This window comes from Nicotiana tabacum, chromosome 5 (genome assembly GCF_000715075.1).
Source record: "Nicotiana tabacum cultivar K326 chromosome 5, ASM71507v2, whole genome shotgun sequence".
NCBI classification, from domain to species: Eukaryota; Viridiplantae; Streptophyta; class Magnoliopsida; order Solanales; family Solanaceae; genus Nicotiana; species Nicotiana tabacum.
In genome coordinates, this window is record NC_134084.1 from 106,649,457 (window position 1) to 106,669,793 (window position 20,337).

At 38.2% G+C, this 20,337-nt stretch overlaps 1 protein-coding gene across 6 annotated transcripts; it reads right to left on the reverse strand.

Annotated features, from left to right (window-relative positions):
- Positions 1-4,384: 4,384 nt before the first annotated feature.
- LOC107792886 (secoisolariciresinol dehydrogenase) lies at positions 4,385-19,863 on the reverse strand. Of its 6 annotated transcripts, none has more exons than XM_016615136.2 (5): positions 19,845-19,863; positions 18,764-18,841; positions 7,123-7,255; positions 6,146-6,185; positions 4,385-5,383 (listed from the first exon to the last, which is right to left on the reverse strand). In XM_016615136.2, exons 4-5 carry the CDS (start codon positions 6,181-6,183, stop codon positions 4,591-4,593), a joined length of 831 nt encoding a protein of 276 aa, XP_016470622.1. In that variant the 5' UTR covers positions 6,184-6,185; positions 7,123-7,255; positions 18,764-18,841; positions 19,845-19,863; the 3' UTR covers positions 4,385-4,590. The 6 variants fall into 6 exon arrangements, with proteins under 6 accessions (XP_016470622.1, XP_016470624.1, XP_016470625.1 ...); XM_016615138.2 differs by lacking the exon at positions 19,845-19,863 and adding an exon at positions 10,048-10,137 and having other exon boundaries at positions 18,764-19,097; XM_016615139.2 differs by lacking the exon at positions 19,845-19,863 and adding an exon at positions 12,486-12,630 and having other exon boundaries at positions 18,764-18,873.
- Between the last annotated feature and the right edge of the window lie 474 nt (positions 19,864-20,337).

A 20,337-nucleotide genomic window follows, 5' to 3' on the forward strand; every position in this document is an offset into this window, starting at 1 on the left:
AGAACTGGGGTAGCAATAAACCCCTCTGGGACCTGAGCTGGGCCCACCGGAACTGCTGGAGCCGGAACCTCCTCATCAAAACCAACATGAGGCTCTGCTATGGGTGTTATTGCCCTAGGCTGAGCTCTGCCCTTGCCTCGGCCTCTAGCACGGCCTCGGCCTCGCCCTCTGCCCCTCGTGGGAGCGGCTACTGGGGGCTCGGGCTGCTGAGCGGAGGATGAGGAAGCGCGTGTTCTCGCCATCTGCGATAGAACAAAGTAGAAGTTCAATTAGCATTGAGAAACAAAACTGCACGACGAGAAAGAACAAATGTGAAGTTTATCCTAACTCTGTAGCCTCTGGGGGATAAATACAGACGTCTCCGTACCGATCCCTCAGATTCTACTAAGCTTGTTTGTGAACTGTGAGACCTATGTAACCTAGAGCTCTGATACCAACTTGTCACGACCCGGATTTTCCACCCTCAGGAGTCGTGATGGCGCCTACTAATGGAAGCTAGGCAAGCCAAACCTTAACTACTTGCTACACTTCCATTTTTGCTTCTTTTTAACAAACACAAGTCGATAATATGATAAAAGCGGGATTTTAAATAAATAAGTGGAAGTCAACAATTACGTATCTTAAGGCTACGTCTATTACAACTTTTAAAACCTCAAATACCCAAAACCTGGTATCACAATGTCACAGACTGTCTAAGAGTCACTACATGCAAGGTCTGAAGAAATACAATACACTGTCTCTGAACAAAGGAAATGAAATAGGAAATAGAGATAGAGGGAGATGTCAGGGCCTGCGGATGCCTGCAGGTCTACCTTGGGTCTCCGGGTGGACTGAAGGAATCACTCCAACTACTGTCCGTAAGCTACTCCTGGATCTGCACACAGTGCAGAGTGTAATATCAGCACAACCTCGGTGAAGTAGTGACGAGGCTAGGACCAGACCACCACATAAACCTGTGCAGTTCATATACACATACAGCGGAAAAGAAATACAGAAAGAACTAGTCAATATGGGAGGGGAAAACATGCTGTGGGGAAGATAATAGTTCTGAATAGATAGGCATCAAGTAAGGAAAGAAACAACATAACTAAAATATCAATAAGGAAGCAGAAATCAACAATTGCACGACATCACCCTTCGTGCTTTTACTATCAGCCTCACCAAAGCAGTTATATAATAAAAATGTGCACGGCATCACCCTTCGTGCTTTTACTCTCGACCTTACCAAAACAATCATATAATCAAAATGTGCACGACATAAACCTTCTTGCTTTTACTCTCTTTCCTCACCATATAATCAATAGAATCGGCACAGAATGGTACGTCGTGCGGCATGGCATCAGCCTTTGTGCTTTACACTCTTTCCTCATAATAACAAACAATGCACGACATCACCCTTAGTGCTTTAACACTCTTCCTCATAATAACAAACAATGCACGGCATCACCCTTCGTGCTTTAACACTCTTTCTTACCCAAACAACAATCACAAGCAAAGGGGCAAGGGAATAAACAAAATAGTAATAGAGATCTCGGCAAGGGAACAATAGTTAAACAATTAAATCCCGGCAAGGGAACAACAATTAAACAATTAAATCCCGGCAAGGGAACAACAATTAAATCAACAATAGCCCGGCAAGGGTGACGACATAATGATCTCTTCTCTTTCTCAAATTTACTTCACAATTCACTTCACAACTCGAGCCAATGCTCTAGAGGTTCTATTATCACTTATACTTTCACAACTCAAGCAAATGCTCTAGAAGTTCAATTTTCACTTATACTTTCACAATTTCGCTATACAACTTGAGCCAAGGCTCCTCAATGTTCATAAGTCACAATCCTTTCCACAAACTTTATACAACAATTAGAAATCTTCACCAAGGCATGAATAATACAACGAAATCATGAAAATCACAATATAAGACTCACAGTCATGCTTGACACCAACGTATAGATACTCGTCACCATGCCTATACGTCGTACTCGACAAGAAGCAAATAGTAAATAGGACACAACTCCTAATCCCTCAAGCTAAGGTTAGAGCAAACACTTACCTCGATGCCTCGAACACAATTCAAGTTTCAACTATAGCTTTACCTTTTGATTTCACCACCAATCCGCTCGTATTAGCCACAATTTACTTAATTACATCAATAAACGTTAAATGAATCAATTTTTGAATGCATGAAAATGAGTTTTCCAAAGTTTTACCCAAAAAGTCAAAATTGCCCCCGGGCCCACGTGGTCAAAACCTGAGGTTCGAACCAAAACCCGATTACCCATTCCCCCAAGAGCTTAATTATGTAATTTGTTTTGAAATCGGACCTCAAATCGAGGTCCAAATCCCCAATTTTTTGAAAACTTTAGGTTTTACCCAAAACACCCAATTTCCCCTATGAAAATCATTGATTTGAAGTTAAAATCATGTTAAAAGATGTTAATGATTGAAGAAAAGTAGTTAAAAATGACTTATAATTGATTTGGAGAAGAAAGGTTGTTTGAAAAATCACCTCTTATGTTTTTGGGGTTTTGAAAAATGAAAAATAACTGAAAATCTCGTCTATTTATACCCCTCTCAGACCCTCTCCGTGGACCGCATAAAAAGGACTACGGCTGCGGAGCTCCACCGCGGACCGCAAGAAATCGAGTGCGGCCACGGAGGCTTGGCCTTGCTCACCGCGGACCGCACAAATCCCACCGCGGCCGCGAAGCTTCCACCGCGGACCGCGAGACCTGGGTTCAGAGACCTGCAACTTCTCTGAATCTGCAACTTTTTCCTAAGTGTAAAAATATCCCGAAACTCACCCGAGCCCTCGGGGCTCCAAACCAAATGTCGTACTAACTCAAAAACACCATATGGACTTACTCGTGTAATCAAATCATCAAAATAACTTTAGGAACATCAAATTAAATCTCGAGATCAATGAAATTTTCTCAAAACTTCCTTAAACATAATTTTTGCAATTTAAGTCCGAATCACGTCACATGACATCCGTTTTTCACCAAATTCCACAGAAATGTCTTAAATCATATATGTACCGGGCGCCGGAACCAAAATACGGGCTCAATACCATCATGTTCTAATCAAATTTCACTTCAAATTTCTTTAAACAATTCGAGAAAACAATTTCCCTTAAAAATTCATTTCTCGGGCTTGGGACCTCGGAATTCGATTTCGGGCATACGCCCAAGTCCCATATTTTCCTACGGACCCTCCGGGACCGTCAAATCACGGGTCCGGGTCCGTTTACCCAAAACGTTGACCGAAGTCAAATTAGCTCATTTTATAATCAAGACTTATCATTTTTCACAGATTATCATGTTTAAGCTTTTCCGGCTACGCGCCCGAACTGCGCACGCAAATCGAGGTAACTCTAAATGAGGTTTTCAAGGCCTCAGAACACAGAGGTTTCGTTTTAAAACAAGTGATAACCTTTTGGGTCATCACAAATAAGAATTCTCTCTCCCTACTTTTCTCTGCAATATTCTTCTTCTTCTTTTATTGTTCATAACACGTTATCAGCACGAGACTCTAACCAATTGAGTAGAAGCTTTGGGATTGAGGATAATGATTGTCAGTTGTTCCATGAATTTCCTTCATGATTAAATTCTGGATTTAAGGTATGTATTTTACCATATTTTTCTCTTTTATTGTATAATTGATTTTAAATACAAACAAAGAAAATATAAAGAAACTTTTAATTCCTTAGAGCAGATATAAAGAGTGCTTGATCCCCTTCCTTTTATTTGTAGTTTTTGTGGCTGAATGAAAGGGCAGAGCCACCAGACGACGTAATTTTATTTTTATATAAAAAAAAGATATAGAGGTGCTTATATACGCTTATAAATTAATTTATATACCGGGTTTGATCAACATTGAAAGTGTTTATTAATAAAAGCTCTAAGGGGTCGTTTGGTACAATGGTGGAATTCCCATAATATCCCGTGTAGTGGGTTGTCCCATGGAATTTGTTATTCCACCTTCTATATGGGATAGCTAATTCCACCATTTTAGTGTAAAAGTTATTTCGGGATTAGCTAATACTCCAAACCAAATATTGGATAATTAAAGTTAATCTCAAATTTTATCCCGGAATTATTATTCTAATCCGATGTACCAAACTAACCCTAATTAAGTTGGTAAACCCTCAACTTACTATATTTCTGCTTAGAAACACTTTAAAGTTGACCATAGTTTAATCCCAATATTTTTTGTAATTCCTGCCATCCTTGCCAAAACAAAATCCCTACTCCTTCCGCATTCCATTTCGCCAATCATCATCCTTTTTCATATAAAATGCTTTAAATTTTACAATTTTTTTGTAATTGCATCATTTTAAAAGAAATGCTGATATTAGGTAATACAGTTTGCAGCGCAGTACTTACAAATGTTTCACTTTAAAGAATCAAAAATTGAAAATGCAATACAAGGATCTCGGTGTCAGAAGTCCAATTGAATGTCAGCTGCATTCTGTAAAGGTAATGATAAATATCATCAGTTCTAAAATCAAAAGTCTGTATTCCCATAATAATTAAATTAGCAGCTGCTATGCAACATTATTTCAAGAACAAACTGCAAATCCTTATATCAAGATTCTGGATACTTGAACATGCCTAGTGATGGATTATACACAGTGAATCCGCCATCAATGAATAAATTGTGCCCACTGATATACTTAGAATCTTCACCTGCCAAGAACAGTGCTGCTTTTGCAACATCATCCACCCTTAATATCGCTCCTTTAAGGTTCCCAGCCATACTCAACGCCGTCTCAAACATTTCATTCTCAAGCCCCACAACCTTCGTCGCCAATGGCGTAACCATCGCGTAGGGCGACAAACAATTCACTCGTATACCAAATTGCCCCAGCTCCACCGCCAGATTCTTCGTAAGCCCCAACACGGCGTGTTTGGAGCTGCAGTATGCATGTGATGCTGCAGCTCCGACTCTGGAGCTTACGCTGGCGGTGGAAATGATGCAACCGCTACGTGCCGGGACCATGACACGAGCAGCATGCTTCATGCACAAGAAAACTCCTGTCACGTTTATACTGAGCACCCGTTCAAAATCTTCCTTCGTGTTGTCGATGATTCTTGGCTTGGTCTCGTCGGATATGCCAGCATTACAGATTATGATGTCGAGTTTTCCGAATGTGGAGATGGTTCTATCGACGGCATTTTGGACATGGTCTTCATTTGTCACGTCGCAATGAATGTAAATGGAGTGTGATGGGCTTCCAAGGGCGTTGCTAACTGAGTTGCTGCGTTCATCTTGTACATCAGCAATGACCACTTTGGCTCCATGTTCGGAGAAGAGCTTTGCAGTTGCTTCACCGATGCCACTAGCTCCTCCGGTTACAATCGCAACTTTCCCCTCTAGCCTTCATATACAGAACATGGAAGTTATATTGGTCTCAATTACCAAATGAATGGCAAGTAAATTTTGAGGTCAAAACTCATCTAATATTTAGCATAAATTCGAATACTGATTCTCAAATTTGTTTAAGTAAATTTACATATTCAGAAACTGTATGGAAACACTCTAAATCATAACTTTCTATAGCTGAAAGTATCTTAAAGAAAATTGGATAATATAATGGTCAAAGAAAAAATGATTGCCTAAATAATGTAATAATGGCAAGTTATGTTTACATTCCAGCGGAGACAAAAAATACTAGGGATTTCTTCTCATATGCCTAAGCCGTGGTGGGCAGAGTTATTCAATGCCTATACTGGTGGGAGGTACGTAACAGGTACACAATGAAACAGTCGAGGTGCGAGCAAACTAATCGGATACTAGCGTCAAAAAATGGCAACTCTTTTTTGGATGCAAAGAGCAAGATCTTATGCCCCTTTACTAAAACAGCTTAAGATGTTTCAAGAGCAACAGGAGAAGTTGATCTCAATGATACTTAAGCATATGGTAGGTTTAATAGGAGTAAAAATCAAAGTCACAGTAATAGTTTCCAGATTAGCCTTAGTACAGTAAATTTTATCCATGTTGGTCCATAACAAAAACTGTCAAATGCCTTTTGAAATAAGTATAAGAGAGGATACTTCTCAAAGAATGTTCTATGAATTAAAGGAGATCACATTTTCATCCTTCCATTGATATTAGAGAGATCGAGGGCTGCGAAACATACCTTTTGCCGATTGTTGAAAGAAATGAAGCAGAAGCCATAACTGGTGAGAAATGAAAAACACAGAAAACTTAGCTTTAATTTAGGATGAGAAATCTAAACCAAGGACACTCTACGTTGAAGACTGAAGAAGCAAATACTGATATATATACCAAGGAGACTCTCCACAGCATTGTCTTTTTGCTGAGCATTTTACTCAGCCTATACAGATGGAATATTGCATAATGTTGGAAGTGAAGACAAATTTGGAATAAAAAAATCCAGGGTCTTGATCTCTATGGGAATCCATGAATTAATAATGCAAAAAGTTATTTGCATTTTTTCCCTCTTCTTTGTTTCATTCCAACTTACTTATTCATAACGAAAATGATGTTTCAACACCATGTATCTGCATTTTCCTTTTGTCCCTTCTTTCTTTATTAGCTTTATGAGGTCGGCACAATTTCCTTTTCTTTTCTTTGGAAAACTGGATAAACCTTAATCCTTTGTTCAATTCTAAAATGTGCAACAAACATAGCGAACATAATGATATTCTCTAAATATACAAATATAAGGTGCACTAAATAACAACAAAAAGGATTCTGGTTGCTTAGAGCAGATATTGGCTTATCTATATGATTGATAAACTGAAGATATAAAGGCTTTAGGTGTTTCACCGAAACTAATAAAGAAAAAAAGTTTTTCTTAAGTGAATGAACCCCACAACAATATTTTAACACATACAACCCATGTCTTATCCATTAACTAATCGCCATTAGCATAGATAACATAACGAACAATGACAAGAAAGAAAATTCATACTACAGAAAACAAGACCTGTCATCATCGAATTTCTTTTTAAAGAAACACGAGAATCCACTTTTTTTTGTTAGGCTAGAAGGTAGCTTTACTAGATAAACCTCCTTTTGTTATATAATAATCCTAACAAACCAAAAACAATGCTCGCAAGGGTTGGCTGAGTGGTTTCCCACATGGGATACCTGGGATCGATTCTCCTCACCAGCAACCTCCTCAATCAGAACTCGTGGTTTATATTTCCTGTGTGATTTGCAAGCTATTGCGCAGTGAGCAGCTTACCCAGTGCGCATCCGAAAGTTAGTGGTTGCGGGTTTCCTGGGAATTTTCCAAAAAAAAAAAAAACATAAGCAATATTTGAGACAAAGGATATACTTTAAAGAAACCCACAAGGACAAACCATTGTCAAAATTAATCAAACTTAAATTAAGGTTACATGATACGAAGCAGTAGATTAGACAAAAAATTTGGCTTTCTTCCTAAAATTTCACAAGTGATGTCTTAAAACCAGTGAAATTCAGAATCAGCCTAAAGTAAAGTAAGAAAATAGGGAGTCACTATAGCTAGTCTCAATTGGTATAGTTCAAAATTCGAACTCCACCTAAGAATGATAAAATAATGGAAAACTATATTACAAGCAACTCATGAATGTTGTTGAGCTGAAAATAATGAAAAACGGGAGTGTGTTTGGTATTGGTAAAAAGTCATTTTTCGTGGAAAATATTTTTCTGAATAAATATAAATTATTACAGATAAATAACGATGTCTAAGTATTAATTGAAGCAAGTAATATGAAGTTTAAAATATAAATAGTTGTAGAAAAATGACTTCCATCCACCAAAGCGAGAGAAGTCATTTTCCCCTATTTGATGAATTTTTTTTTTGGTCAACCAAACCCAGAAAATGACTTCCTCATTTGTTAAGCAGTAAAAGATGAAATCGGGACTTATGAAGTAAAAAAAAATCTTTAGATGCTATAACTGACTTATAAAAAAGGGAAGGTAAAAAATTTGACGGCATACACTGATTAGTCAATAGCAATAACAAAATTATTCATTACGATTATACACTGATTAGATTTGTAGTAACCTCAATTGCAACAATTAAAACTTTACCGTATGAATTAATCTGTAGTAACTCTATTAATATTTCCTCCACACCAAACCTCATCATATAGGAGCTGTTAGTAGCACTATTAACTCATGCACCCGCCTCTACCAAATCCTCTGACTTAAACACTATAAATACTTTTTCTAAAAGCCTTCGCCCTCCTGTTTGATGGACTATTAGAGAGATAGCTTTGTTCTTTGAATTTATTTTTTCTCAATAAGCTGAAGAACTTTTTTTCTCAGTACACTTTAACTTCTAACTCTTTCAAGGTTGACTAGCTTTTCCCTTCTCTTGGCCACAGTGTTTTCAAGTTCCCTATTTGGCAAGTCATCTCGATCAAGCTGCTCTTATATAGCCTCTAACTCCGTATTGTCCCTTTGGAAAATCATTCAATTCAAGATATTAATAAGTGAAGTACTTCAAAAATTTATTTAGCCCCTCTAAACCTGACAAGAAGGAAAGAATTCCTATCAATTCTAAGTCCAGCTGAACTGATTTGGGTAATTCTACTCTGCGAGCTGAAGTGGCAGTGAGCTTGTCTTTCAACCTGAAGAAGGCTAATATGGTGCCTCTACTAAGATAGAGGAAGGGACACTAGATGGGTTTCAAGTACATATACGCTGATTGTTTTTATTGGTTCAATACCTGGTCCTACTATGGCCAACTCAGGAAGTTTACAACAAGAATGCCGGGGACATGCAGCTACCCTACATAAAACTAGAGACCTAATCTTTTGTGTTTCTGTGGCGAGTCTTGCAATCCATCTAGTTCCCCCAGAAACTGATCCTCTAGAGCCTACAGTATTAGTTCTTATACCCAAATTAAAATAATGGCTGGGTTATTCAGAATATGATAAGGCCAATGCTTTTCTGTTAGTTTCTAATACGTACAGGTTGTCTATGTTCGATTTGAAGATGGCGGCCAAGCAGGAAACGTAATATCTGCAAGGGTAGAGTTGGTGGAATGTTTTCGTTCATGACACCAGAAGGCTATTCCTATCTTCACCCGAGCATTAAAGAAGCGTGTTATGAGAGTGTTTGTTACTGACCTGGGGTCAACCACTCATCCCCATAATTTGGAGTACTTTTCTATCTTCCTCGAACTTACGTTGAACTAAAGTCTGATACTTTATTTCATATATCAGAAAATAGAAAATCAGCAGATCATTATGCACCAGGCTATTCTTCGCCTTTTCAGAAATTAGCAGCATTCCTTACTACATTTCAGTTGTCTAATTCGTGTTTGTTACATTGTAAACATTTAGTAGTACATCCACAGCAGTATGTTTTCCTGATAACTGAGAAATCCCTGTGAGTTAGCTTAGCCGCAACTCCAGCCGGCCCACAGGTTTGAAACTCAGGGGAGTATGAGCGCACCCTCTCTATCCTACTCCCATGTTAGTATCAGGTTTCAGGGTTCGAACTCTGATGTGCATCCCATCCCATGCGGCGTCCACACACATCCCATGGGGCGTCCTTACTGTTTCAAATAACATGACAAATACTAACTACTACTAGCTCTCAGTAATTCAAGCAGCTGGTTATCAATGTTCTGCTACTATCCATTTCATGGAAAAGTGAGGTAATATCCATCAAATCTAGATGATCCACAATGAATTAGCCTGCTAAGATCAAAAATTAAATTAACATGCTAAGATCAAAAATTAAATTAACATGCTCTCTCTCTCTAGGTTCCGCTAGCATTTTGCTTTCCGCTATATTGGTATCCAGAACTTATCTAGTTTGTTTGTTTTCTTCTATCGTTTTTATCCTTTATTGAAGGTTTTGTCTCTTTTTTAATGAAGGTTTTCAATCTTTTCATTTAGATTCATTTTCTTTGAGATTGTCAAATTAGCTTATGTTTGTCGGACTTGCAGCGACAATGACCAATTTCGAATGACCTAAATAGATAGTCAGATAATAATAAAAAAGAGTCCATATTCAAAGCAATATTTTTGTCAAGTGCTGTTTAAGCAGATGAAAGGGAAGCAGGATGTTTACCTATCAAAAGAAAAGGAGAGAAGCAGCAAGTATTACTATACACGAAGTACCCTCCTGAAATTTGACCGTATCTCCAGGCCACACATTGAACTATGAAAAAAGAAAAAACAAATGAAGGAATTTAACCAAATTTTATGCTTTTCCAATAGCAAATACCAAACCTATGAACCATCCACATTTCCGTTAATCCATCATCCCACTCAATTCCTTACCAGTGAGTAAGAATGCTAGAAAAGGCCAAGCAATTGCAATGGTTGAAAGGTTTTGAAGTGGGGAACATCTCAGGCACATCAATCTCCGTATCCCACCTCTTATTTGCAGATGACACCCTTATTTTCTGTGATGCAGAAAAAACTCAAGTGCAATATCTCAATCTTACTCTGATGATTTTTGAAGCTATTTCAGGACTTCACATTAACATGTCCAAGAGTATCATTTATCCTGTTAATATGGTACCTCACTTGGAGGAGCTCGCTGATATTATGTTCTGCACCACAGGATCATTTCCTACTACCTACTTAGGTCTCCCCTTGGGTGCTAGACACAGGGCAACTGATATTTGGAATGTGATCATTGAAAAGTTTGAGAAAAGATTGGCATCATGGCAGCAACAGTACCTTTCTTTTGGGGGTAGATTAACACTCATCAGTAGTGTTTTGGATAGTATACCTACCTATTTTATGTCCCTATTCCCAATCCCAATCAAAGTGCAAAAACAACTAGACAAATTCAGAAGATCTTTCCTATGGGAGGGCAACAGTAAAGAGCATAAGTTTCACTTAGTCAAATGGTCCAAAGTTACAATGCCCAAAACACTTGGGGGCCTTGGAGTTAAAGATCCGGCACTTCACAACAAAAGCATGCTTATGAAGTGGCACTGGAGGTATAACCAGGAGGAAGCTGGGTTCTGGAAAGAGATCATCCAAGCAAAGTATGGGACTTCTAGTCACTGGTGCACTAATATGGTTAGAACACCATATGGAACTGGGCTGTGGAAGAATATCATGAAACTTTGGGAGGATTTCTCAAGAAACACGTCACTGCAAGTGGGAAATGGTTCACACATCCAATTTTGGAAGGACAAATGGTTGGGGCACACTACACTAAAGGAGGTCTACCCAAGATTATTCCTAATTGCAACCAATCCAGACTCTACTATTGCTCAAAACAGGGAGGACAATACATGAAATCTAAACCTAAGAAGAGATCTTAATGATTGGGAGATAGAAGATCTGGCTTCACTTCTTGGAAGCCTGCGTAACAACATAGTCGCCAGCCAGGGAAGAGCCAGCCTTAAATGGGGCAACAACAAAGAGGGCACTTACTCCGTTAAAGCAGGCTCCTCCCACTTGAGCTCCAATGAAGAAAGGATTGATCAATGGCCTTGGAAATTAATCTGGAGAACTAAGCTGCCACCAAAAGTTATCTGTTTTAGCTGGATTACTCTAAAGGGCTCTTGCTTAACACAAGACAATCTCATCAGGAGAAATTTTCAGCTACCTAATAGGTGTTACATGTGCCTCTGCAAGTCTCAGTCAATTAATCATTTGTTTCTTCATTGCTCAGTTGCAACAGAAATGTGGAACATGTTCCTAACTCTTTTTGGTCTGCATTGGTCTATGCCATGCAGTGTCATCGGATCTCGAGTACAAGCCAAGGAGAAAGACTGTCATCTCAGGCATACCATAGACAGAGTAAGGAAAGGACAGGCGGAAAGCGCGCTAATCAAATCCTATCCCTTCTTAGTCCCAGCTAACCAATAATCATTTGTTTCTTCATTGCTCAGTTGCAACAGAAATGTGGAATATGTTCCTAACTCTTTTTGGTCTACATTGGTCTATGCCATGTAGTGTCAGGGAGGCTTTTGTGAGTTGGTGCTCATGGAAAGTTGATAAAACCATCAAAAGGATCTGGGCTATGGTTCCTGCTTGTATTTTGTGGTGTATATGGACCGAAAGGAATCAGAGATGCTTTGATGAGGTCTCAACTGCCAATCATTCTCTTAAAGCCAAATGTTTAGTTAATCTTTTTAGCTGGGTTAATCTTACCCTTGTTTATACCCTGAATCCTTTTTGGAATTTATCAGCTCCTTAGTCTTATGATAGATCTTTTGTTGATATTTTTGGGCCGATACTTTCTGTTTGTTTGTAACATCTGCATCTTCTTGATGCCTTTTGTTAATAATATTCACTTACTTCATCAAAAAAAAAAAAAAAAAATCTATGCCACAGATTTGTCATCCAAACTAAATGTTTAGACAGCAATTTAAATATGTGTAGTTTGCTGATAGCTAATTACAAGGTGCCTATGTCGATGGCCCTTGCCTCTAAACTTTTATGGTTCAGTAAGCAGAAATGAAGTTTAGGGAACTAAATTAAAGCTGACGCAAGTTTAGTCAGCCTTTTATTCTTCGGCACAGACTAAGTTCATAAATTTACCCTCCAAAGCTGGCAGCGAGTAACGGCTAGTTGTTGCTGTTGATGATAACTCACAAACAAGGCAGCATTTCATACCACAGTATGTATTGTCACACAGAATGAAACAAAGACCATTTGTTCATGAACATTCGCAAGTTACAACCTACTGAAATGAAAATACACAAGTTACAACATTGACATTAACATCAACAACGAAATTTCTTGGCTAGAAAAAATTGCTCATATTGTCAAGATAAAATATTCTGTTGCTGAAGCTTATGGAGGACAACTACCTATTAAAGGATAACAATTGATATCCTTCAGTTTAGGAGTTTGTTATTAGCTTCCTATTTTCTAGGTTTAGGATTTTGTTAGTTTCCTGTATTCTAGTGTATCCTACTGCACAGAATCTTATCATATCAGTTTGTTCCACCTTTAATGTATTTCCGTTTGTATTTGCTTTGTTCTTCATGAATAAAATTATCTTTCCTCTTGTGCATTTTAAAACTTCATATGGTATCAATGGCACCCTCTATTACCAATTCTGATGCAACAAGCACCACCTCTATTGTTCAATTCAACCCAGTTACCCAACTTCCGATCAAACTTGCTGGCAGCCATAACTTCTCCCTCTGGAAGGCACAAGTGTCCATGCTCATGAGAGGACACAATCTCTATGGCCATCTAGATGGGACTATCACTTCTCCTGTCCAGACCACCACCACAAACAACCAGACAATTGCCAACCCCAATTATCTTAATTGGTTTCGTCAGGACCAGGTGATCCAAAACGTTATTTTAGCGTTAGTTGATCCAACTCTTGCTGCCACTGTAGCTGTTGCAGCCACTGCCAAAGCAGCATGGGATTCCCTCCATACTGCTTATGCCAATAAGTCTCAAACTCGCGTATTCAACTTGCGAGATCGCCTTGCTCGTCTCACCAAAGAAAACCTTCCTGTCACGGACTATCTCAATCAAGTTCGTTCTCTCTGCGATGAACTTGCGACTGCAGGAGCACCTGTCACCAACGCTGAACTAATTGTCATTCTCACTGGGCTTGGACCAGAATATCGAGAAATCTCAGGAGCAATTCAAGCATGTGACACACCTATCTCATATGAAGAACTATTTGAAAAGCTTATTGACAATGAGCTTTTTCTCAAACACAATGCTCTGCCTCACACTTCCACCACAATCACTGCGGTTGTTGCTCAAAAGACCAGCTCTCAAACAAGGACCAACAACATCAACAGGCGTCAAAATAACTACCAGCAGCATTGTTCTCAGCCATGGCGCAATCGTCGTGCCAATTAGCAAGACAACAACTTAGTGTGCCAGTTATGTGACCGCATTGGACACTCTGCTCGAGTTTGCCGCTCTCAGTCTCATAATCATTTTCAGGCACGAGCTAACTTTGCTGGACGACAAACGCAACAACCTGCTTCGTGGATAGTCAATACAGGGGCTACACACCATGTTGCATCGGATGCCCTAAGTCTTACAAACATTAATGACTACAATGGTCTAAAAGAGATTGCTATGGGAAATGGTAACACCATACCAATTTCTCACACTGGTAACACTGATTTATATGCATCTAATTCTCGCTTTCAGTTATCTAATATCCTTTGCTCCCCTTCAATTGCCAACAACATAATTTCAGTTTCCCAATTTTGTTGTGACAATAAAACATCCATTGAATTCTTTCCATTCTCTTATCTTGTGAAGGATCTGAGTACGGAGGCGCCGCTGGTTCAAGGACGGAGTAGAGGACGACTTTATGAATGGCCGCTAGACAACGCTTCTTCTCAACCGCAATGCAATGTGGCTATGTGTTTAGATTTGTGGCATCGGCGTTTGGGCATCCAACACGCCGTAATTTAGATATATTTTTGAAAAGGTTTTCCATTCCAGTTATGAAAGACTCTCTTTCGATTTGTAATTCATGCCAATCAAATAAAAGCCACAGGCAATCTTTTTCGACAAGTTCTTTGCAGAGTCAAAGGCCGCTACAAATTATTTATAGTGATTCGTGGGGCCTTCACCAGTTTTGTCTATTGATAGAAAAAATATTATGTTTATTCGTCAATCAATTTTCAAAGTACATGTGGCTGCAAACAATACAGACCAAAATGAGGTTTTAGATGCTTTCAAAACACTACATCCTTTGCTCGAATGTCGGTATCAAACAAAAATACTATCCTTTTACACTGATGGAGGAGGTGAATTTCAAAGCTTAACTTCATATTTAAAATCACAAGGCATCGAACACTTAATTTCCCCACCTTATACTCCACAAAGAATTGCTATGGTAGAACGACGTCGTCGCCATGTCGTCGAGACTACCCAGTGTTAAAAAAAGCGGGCGCTTCCTTGCTTTAAGCGAGAAGCGAAGCGGAGCGGGAGGGGTATCACTACTGCCATTAAAGGCGGCTCAGGTATGCATAAGCGACCGCTTCTCCCTAAAAAGCGAGAAGCGGTGAAGCGCCCAGAAGCGATCAAAGCGGACGATTTTTCAATTAAAAGACCCAAAGTCTTTTTTCAATTAAAAGACCTAAATCGCTGTTTCTGTTTTAGCACTTCTTCGACTTCTTCAGCAGCAAACTAGGGTTCTTCAAACCAACGATTTCTTCCTCACTTCAAGCAGCGATTTGTTCAAGCAAACTAGGGTTCTTCTTCTTCTTCTTCAAGACCTCAACAATACAACAGCAACTTAGTTTCAACAGGTATATTTTCCAGATTTATTTTCATTCTTTTTCTTCTTCTTCTTATTCTTATTCTTCTTTTTCTTTTTTTTTTCTTTCTAAACGTCCAAAAAGCGCCGAAATGCTGGCAAATATTTTTCAGAAAAATTCTGCCCAGTTTCTGCCCAATTACATGTGTTGTATATACCATATTTATTTTAAATTTTTTTTTTAAATTCCGCTTCACTTAAAAAAAGCGAGCGCTTTGCTTCTCCCTTCTCGCTTTTCGTGAAATGGGGGTTGTCGCTTTTCCTCACTTCACGCTATTTTTAACACTCAGACTACCAAAACTCTAATGCATCAAGCTTCATTACCAGCCACATTTTGGAGTTTTGCATGTCATCAAGCTGTTTTTCTCATTAACAGAATGATAACTCCAATTTTAAAAGATAAGTCTCCATATGAGATTTTATTTCAAGAATCACCAAATTATGAAAACATCAAAATTTTTGGTTGTTTATGTTATCCGTGGCTAAAACCGTATTCACTAAATAAGCTTGATTCAAAATCAAAGCCCTGTGTTTATTTGGGATTTTCAAATAAATATTATTGCCATCAATGTTTTGACCCAACCACCTCCAAAGTTTATCTTTCGAGAGATATAGTATTTGCTGAAAATAATTATCCTTTTGCCAATATTTTCTCTAATTATAAAAATCTGAATTTAAAATTACTTGGGATGACGTATCTTCACCAAATGGCACACACACAGATATCCCAACAGAGTCACATTATTTTGAACTACCTTTGTCGTTGTCTACGTGTATACAAAAGTCTTGCTATGTTCCTTCTCCAGCAGCGTCACAGAGCTCAAGTAATTCTCCTCCTTATCCCAACAATCCAACTAGCAACTCTGATTATTCCTCCCCTACTCAACCCATCCTCCCTCCTCATGCGGCAAAAAGTAAACCACCCATTATTCAAACCTATAGCCGTCGGACCTCTAAAGTTACCACATTTTCCAAGCCCCTCAACCACATCCACCCATAGAATCCCAACCCCAACACGTTCTTTCTCCTCCATCGCAACCAAAACAAGCCACCCTCCTCAACCAATGGTTACCCGATCAAAAACAAATAGCCTGAAACCCAAGACTTTTCTTGCCAAAACCAACCTCTCACCACCAATCCCCCGCTCCTACCGTCAAGCACAACTATACTCCCATTGGAAAGAAGCGATGAAAGCAGAATATGATGCTCTAATCAGAAATCAGACGTGGGATTTGGTTCCAAGTGATCCCTCTCGGAATGTTGTAGATTGTAAGTGGTTGTTTAGAGTTAAACATAAACCTGATGGAAGCATTGATAGGTATAAGGCTCGCCTAGTAGCCAAAGGTTTCACGCAAAGGCCTGGGTTGGATTATCATTCTACATTCAGCCCCGTTGTCAAGCCCGCAATAGTCTGTTTGGTCCTTGCAATTGCTGTCCAACGCTCATGGCCTATTCATCAGTTGGATGTCAATAATGCCTTCTTACAAGGCAGATTTGAAGAAGAAGTGTACATGAAACAACCTCCTGGTTTCGAGTCTTCTGAACGTCCAACATATGTTTGCAAGCTAAAAAAGCAATATACGGACTTAAGCAGGCTCCTAGGGCGTGGTACACCGAGCTCACCAACTATTTGAGAAGTATTGGGTTTGTTAAATCCAAATCTGACTCATCTTTGTTTATCCTTCACATTGTAGAGGTTACTGTCTACACTCTCATATATGTTGATGACATAATTATTACGGGTAATATTGGAAGAAGTGTCAGGTCCATCATTGATACTCTTTCTCAACGATTCTCTCTAAAAGATCTTGGGCTCTTGCATTATTTTTTGGGTGTTGAAGTAATATCAATGCCAACTGCCATATATTTGTCTCAACACAAATATGTCATGGATCTTCTGGATGAATTGCACATGGCTGAATGCAAGGGTGTCCCAACACCGATGACATCAACCTACTCCTTCACTGATTCTGAAGCCGACTTGCTGTTGACATTTCACTTTACAGAAGAATCATTGGTAAGCTTCACTACCTATCCTTCACTAGCCTTGACATCGGGTTTGCTGTCAGCAAGTTGTCTCAGTTTATGCATTATCCAAAAGTGTCTCACTGGAAAGCTTCAAACGTTTGTTGCGCTACCTAAAACACACCAGCACAATGGGAGTTAAGCTATGTCGACAACCAACAGATCGTTTACTTGCTTATTCTGACTCTGATTGAGCTGGAAATCCATAAGACATAACATCAACAACATGTCATGTTGTTTACCTTGGGAACTCACCAATCTCTTGGTCTTCCAAAAAGCAAAGGTCTGTTTCACGCTCATCCACGGAAGCTGAGTACCGAGTTGTTGCAGTTGTTGTTTTTGAAGTCAATTGGCTCACGAATTTGCTCCATGAGCTTCATTTCCCATTGTCTGCTCCACTAACAGTCCTCTGTGGCAACGTTAGTACCACCTACATTTGTGCTAATCCAGTTTTTCACAGTAGGATGAAACATGTAGCTATTGACTTCCATTTTGTTCACGAGCAAGTTCAACAAAAAGCACTTGAGGTTCGTCACCTTCACTCTCTGATGAAGTTGCCGACATCCTCACGAAGCCTCTTCCGCGTACCACTTTTCTGCGCAATTTTCACAAGTTGGGGCTTGTTCCAGTCACCCCCAACTTACGGGGGCGTATTAAAGGATAATAATTGATATCCTTCAGTTTAGGAGTTTGTTATTAGCTTCCTATTTTCTAAGTTTAGGATTTTGTTAGTTTCTTGTATTCTAGTGTATCCTACTGCACAGAATCTTATCATATCAGTTTGTTCCACCTTTAATGTATTTTCGTTTGTATCTGCTCTATATAAAGAGCTTGTCGTTCATGAATAAAATTATCTTTCCTCTTGTGCATTTTAAAACTTCATACTACCCACTCACCTTAACTTGTTGCAGTAAGTAGCAATTAGCTGATATAATCTAAGCATCACGATGGAATATTACTACTTTATAATTGTAATTAGTCCTGGCTATTGGATGCACAATTCCGCAAAACAGTAGCAACCAAATACTTCTTCTTTTTAATTTAATCTGCGTACTTTATCATTTTATTTTATTTTTGCTTCTCTGTTAATTGACTGGCTAAATGATTTGCAGCAACTGAAAAGAACTTGGGATATATTCCTCCTAACAGCAACATGTTCTCTTTCTTTCTTTATTAATTAATTTGGATCCTCCTCCCCTACATTTTCAATTAGCAAGTCTTTCAATAATAATAAGCCTTGCTACTTTTTTTTTATATAACTTCCACTAATTACTAACACTCTCCTCTTTATTTCCAAAGGCACAACATCCCCCCCCCCCGGGCCCCCAACCACCCCACAAGGAATAGAAGATAATAGAGGACAAACTGCATTTTCATAAAAATTGAAACTTGATTCTTTTTCAGCGATTATGAAGAAAAGCATGAACTAAAGCAGAAAAACAACATGAAAAATGTAATAAAGGGGAAATGAAATAAAGATTCATATATAAAAGTATAAATGCACCAATTCAAAAAACTGTAGAAGGAAAAAGATTATTACCCATACAAATGAGTTTGAGCTGTTTCAGTGTTGGTGGGTAAGACCAAACTACCATCTTCTTCTGTGTTCGGGAGAATGCTGACGTTCAGATTGAATTGGTGAAACTTAAAAACTTGGGACCCCTTATACTACTTCTTGAGAAAATGACAAAAATGGTAATTATGTTTGTGGGTAAGTTCAAAATAGTCTCTTAAGTTTATTTTTGAGTAGTTTCGGTATTTTAAGTTTATCAAAACTGAGCACTTTAACTAGAAATGCTAGGAAATTCCCGTCGAATGCTAAAAATTACAACACAAAAATTACAACAGACATTAGAAATAGACCAAAATAAACAAAATTTGCACCTCAAAAGTTGCGACACCAGAAATAGACCAAAAATGGAAAAAATTGCAAAAGCTGCATCTCTAAATGTGAATTCCCATTAAATCTTTATATTTTTGTAGTTACAATTTGTTAACTATTTCTCGGAAACAAAATTTGATCAAATATGCTTAAGATATTATACTCAAGGAGCTATTCTAAATCTACCCAGACATAAATGACCGTTTAATCATTTTTTACTATATCTCGATTCCTTCCCCTATTTTCGATGTTTTATTTTATGCATTTAAGATATGTATAATCTTTTTCTCAAAAGTTATATGTACTCAAATTGCAAAATATTTTAAATTACCTTATAAATAATCAGATAATGTATGTGTTTTACTTTGTTGATGGCATGATACATAAAATTTAAACTCTTTCAACTTATAGTATTCCTATTGTTTACAAAAGTTTAACATATATGTCGATGTTGTCATACGATCTCCAATCAAACTTGAAAGACTCATATCAATTATTCCATTGTTTAATGCTACTCACATAATTTGTTTTAAAATAAGAAAAAAGGAAAAATAAAAGCTGAATAAAGAAGTATTAGCATATATTTAAAAAGATTTTCTCCTTTCCTTTTCTCTATTCTTTTCCTTGCATTTGATGAATAAGATAGGGATTGAGAAAGCCTTGATAAAGAATCTGTGTATGAACAATTCTTATATACACCAAATCAATACGTTTAAGAACAAAAACCAGAATGACTTACATCTTAAATTCATCGAATCTTTCTTGATCATCATTATTCATTACCCCACTCCACTGATGTTTTTTCACTTTTCTACAACCCTGTTAGGCTGTAGCTGGTCAAGCTTGTACCTTTTTGAAAAAGCAACGTGTTGTAATTTCATTCAATATATGTGTCGGGCACCCCATTGACCGCATGACCATCTCCAAATTTGTATTAAAAAAATAGATAGAGAAATGCCAAAACCACGAAAAGAACCATACGACAAGGAGGTTGTAGGTACTAGTTAGAAATTTTTCAATAGCAAAAATACACCGAGGTTTGAACAAAGTTAGAATGAGATAGCTGCCAACTGCCAAGAAGTAATAACTCCACCAAACGAAGAATTTTGAAGTACGTAAGTTGCAACCAATAATGAAGTAAATGAAAATATAAAAAATGGGCACACATAAAATGACAAGAAAAACAAACTGATCATCAAAGCACAACACAGCAGAGCAACCATTGAAAGGAA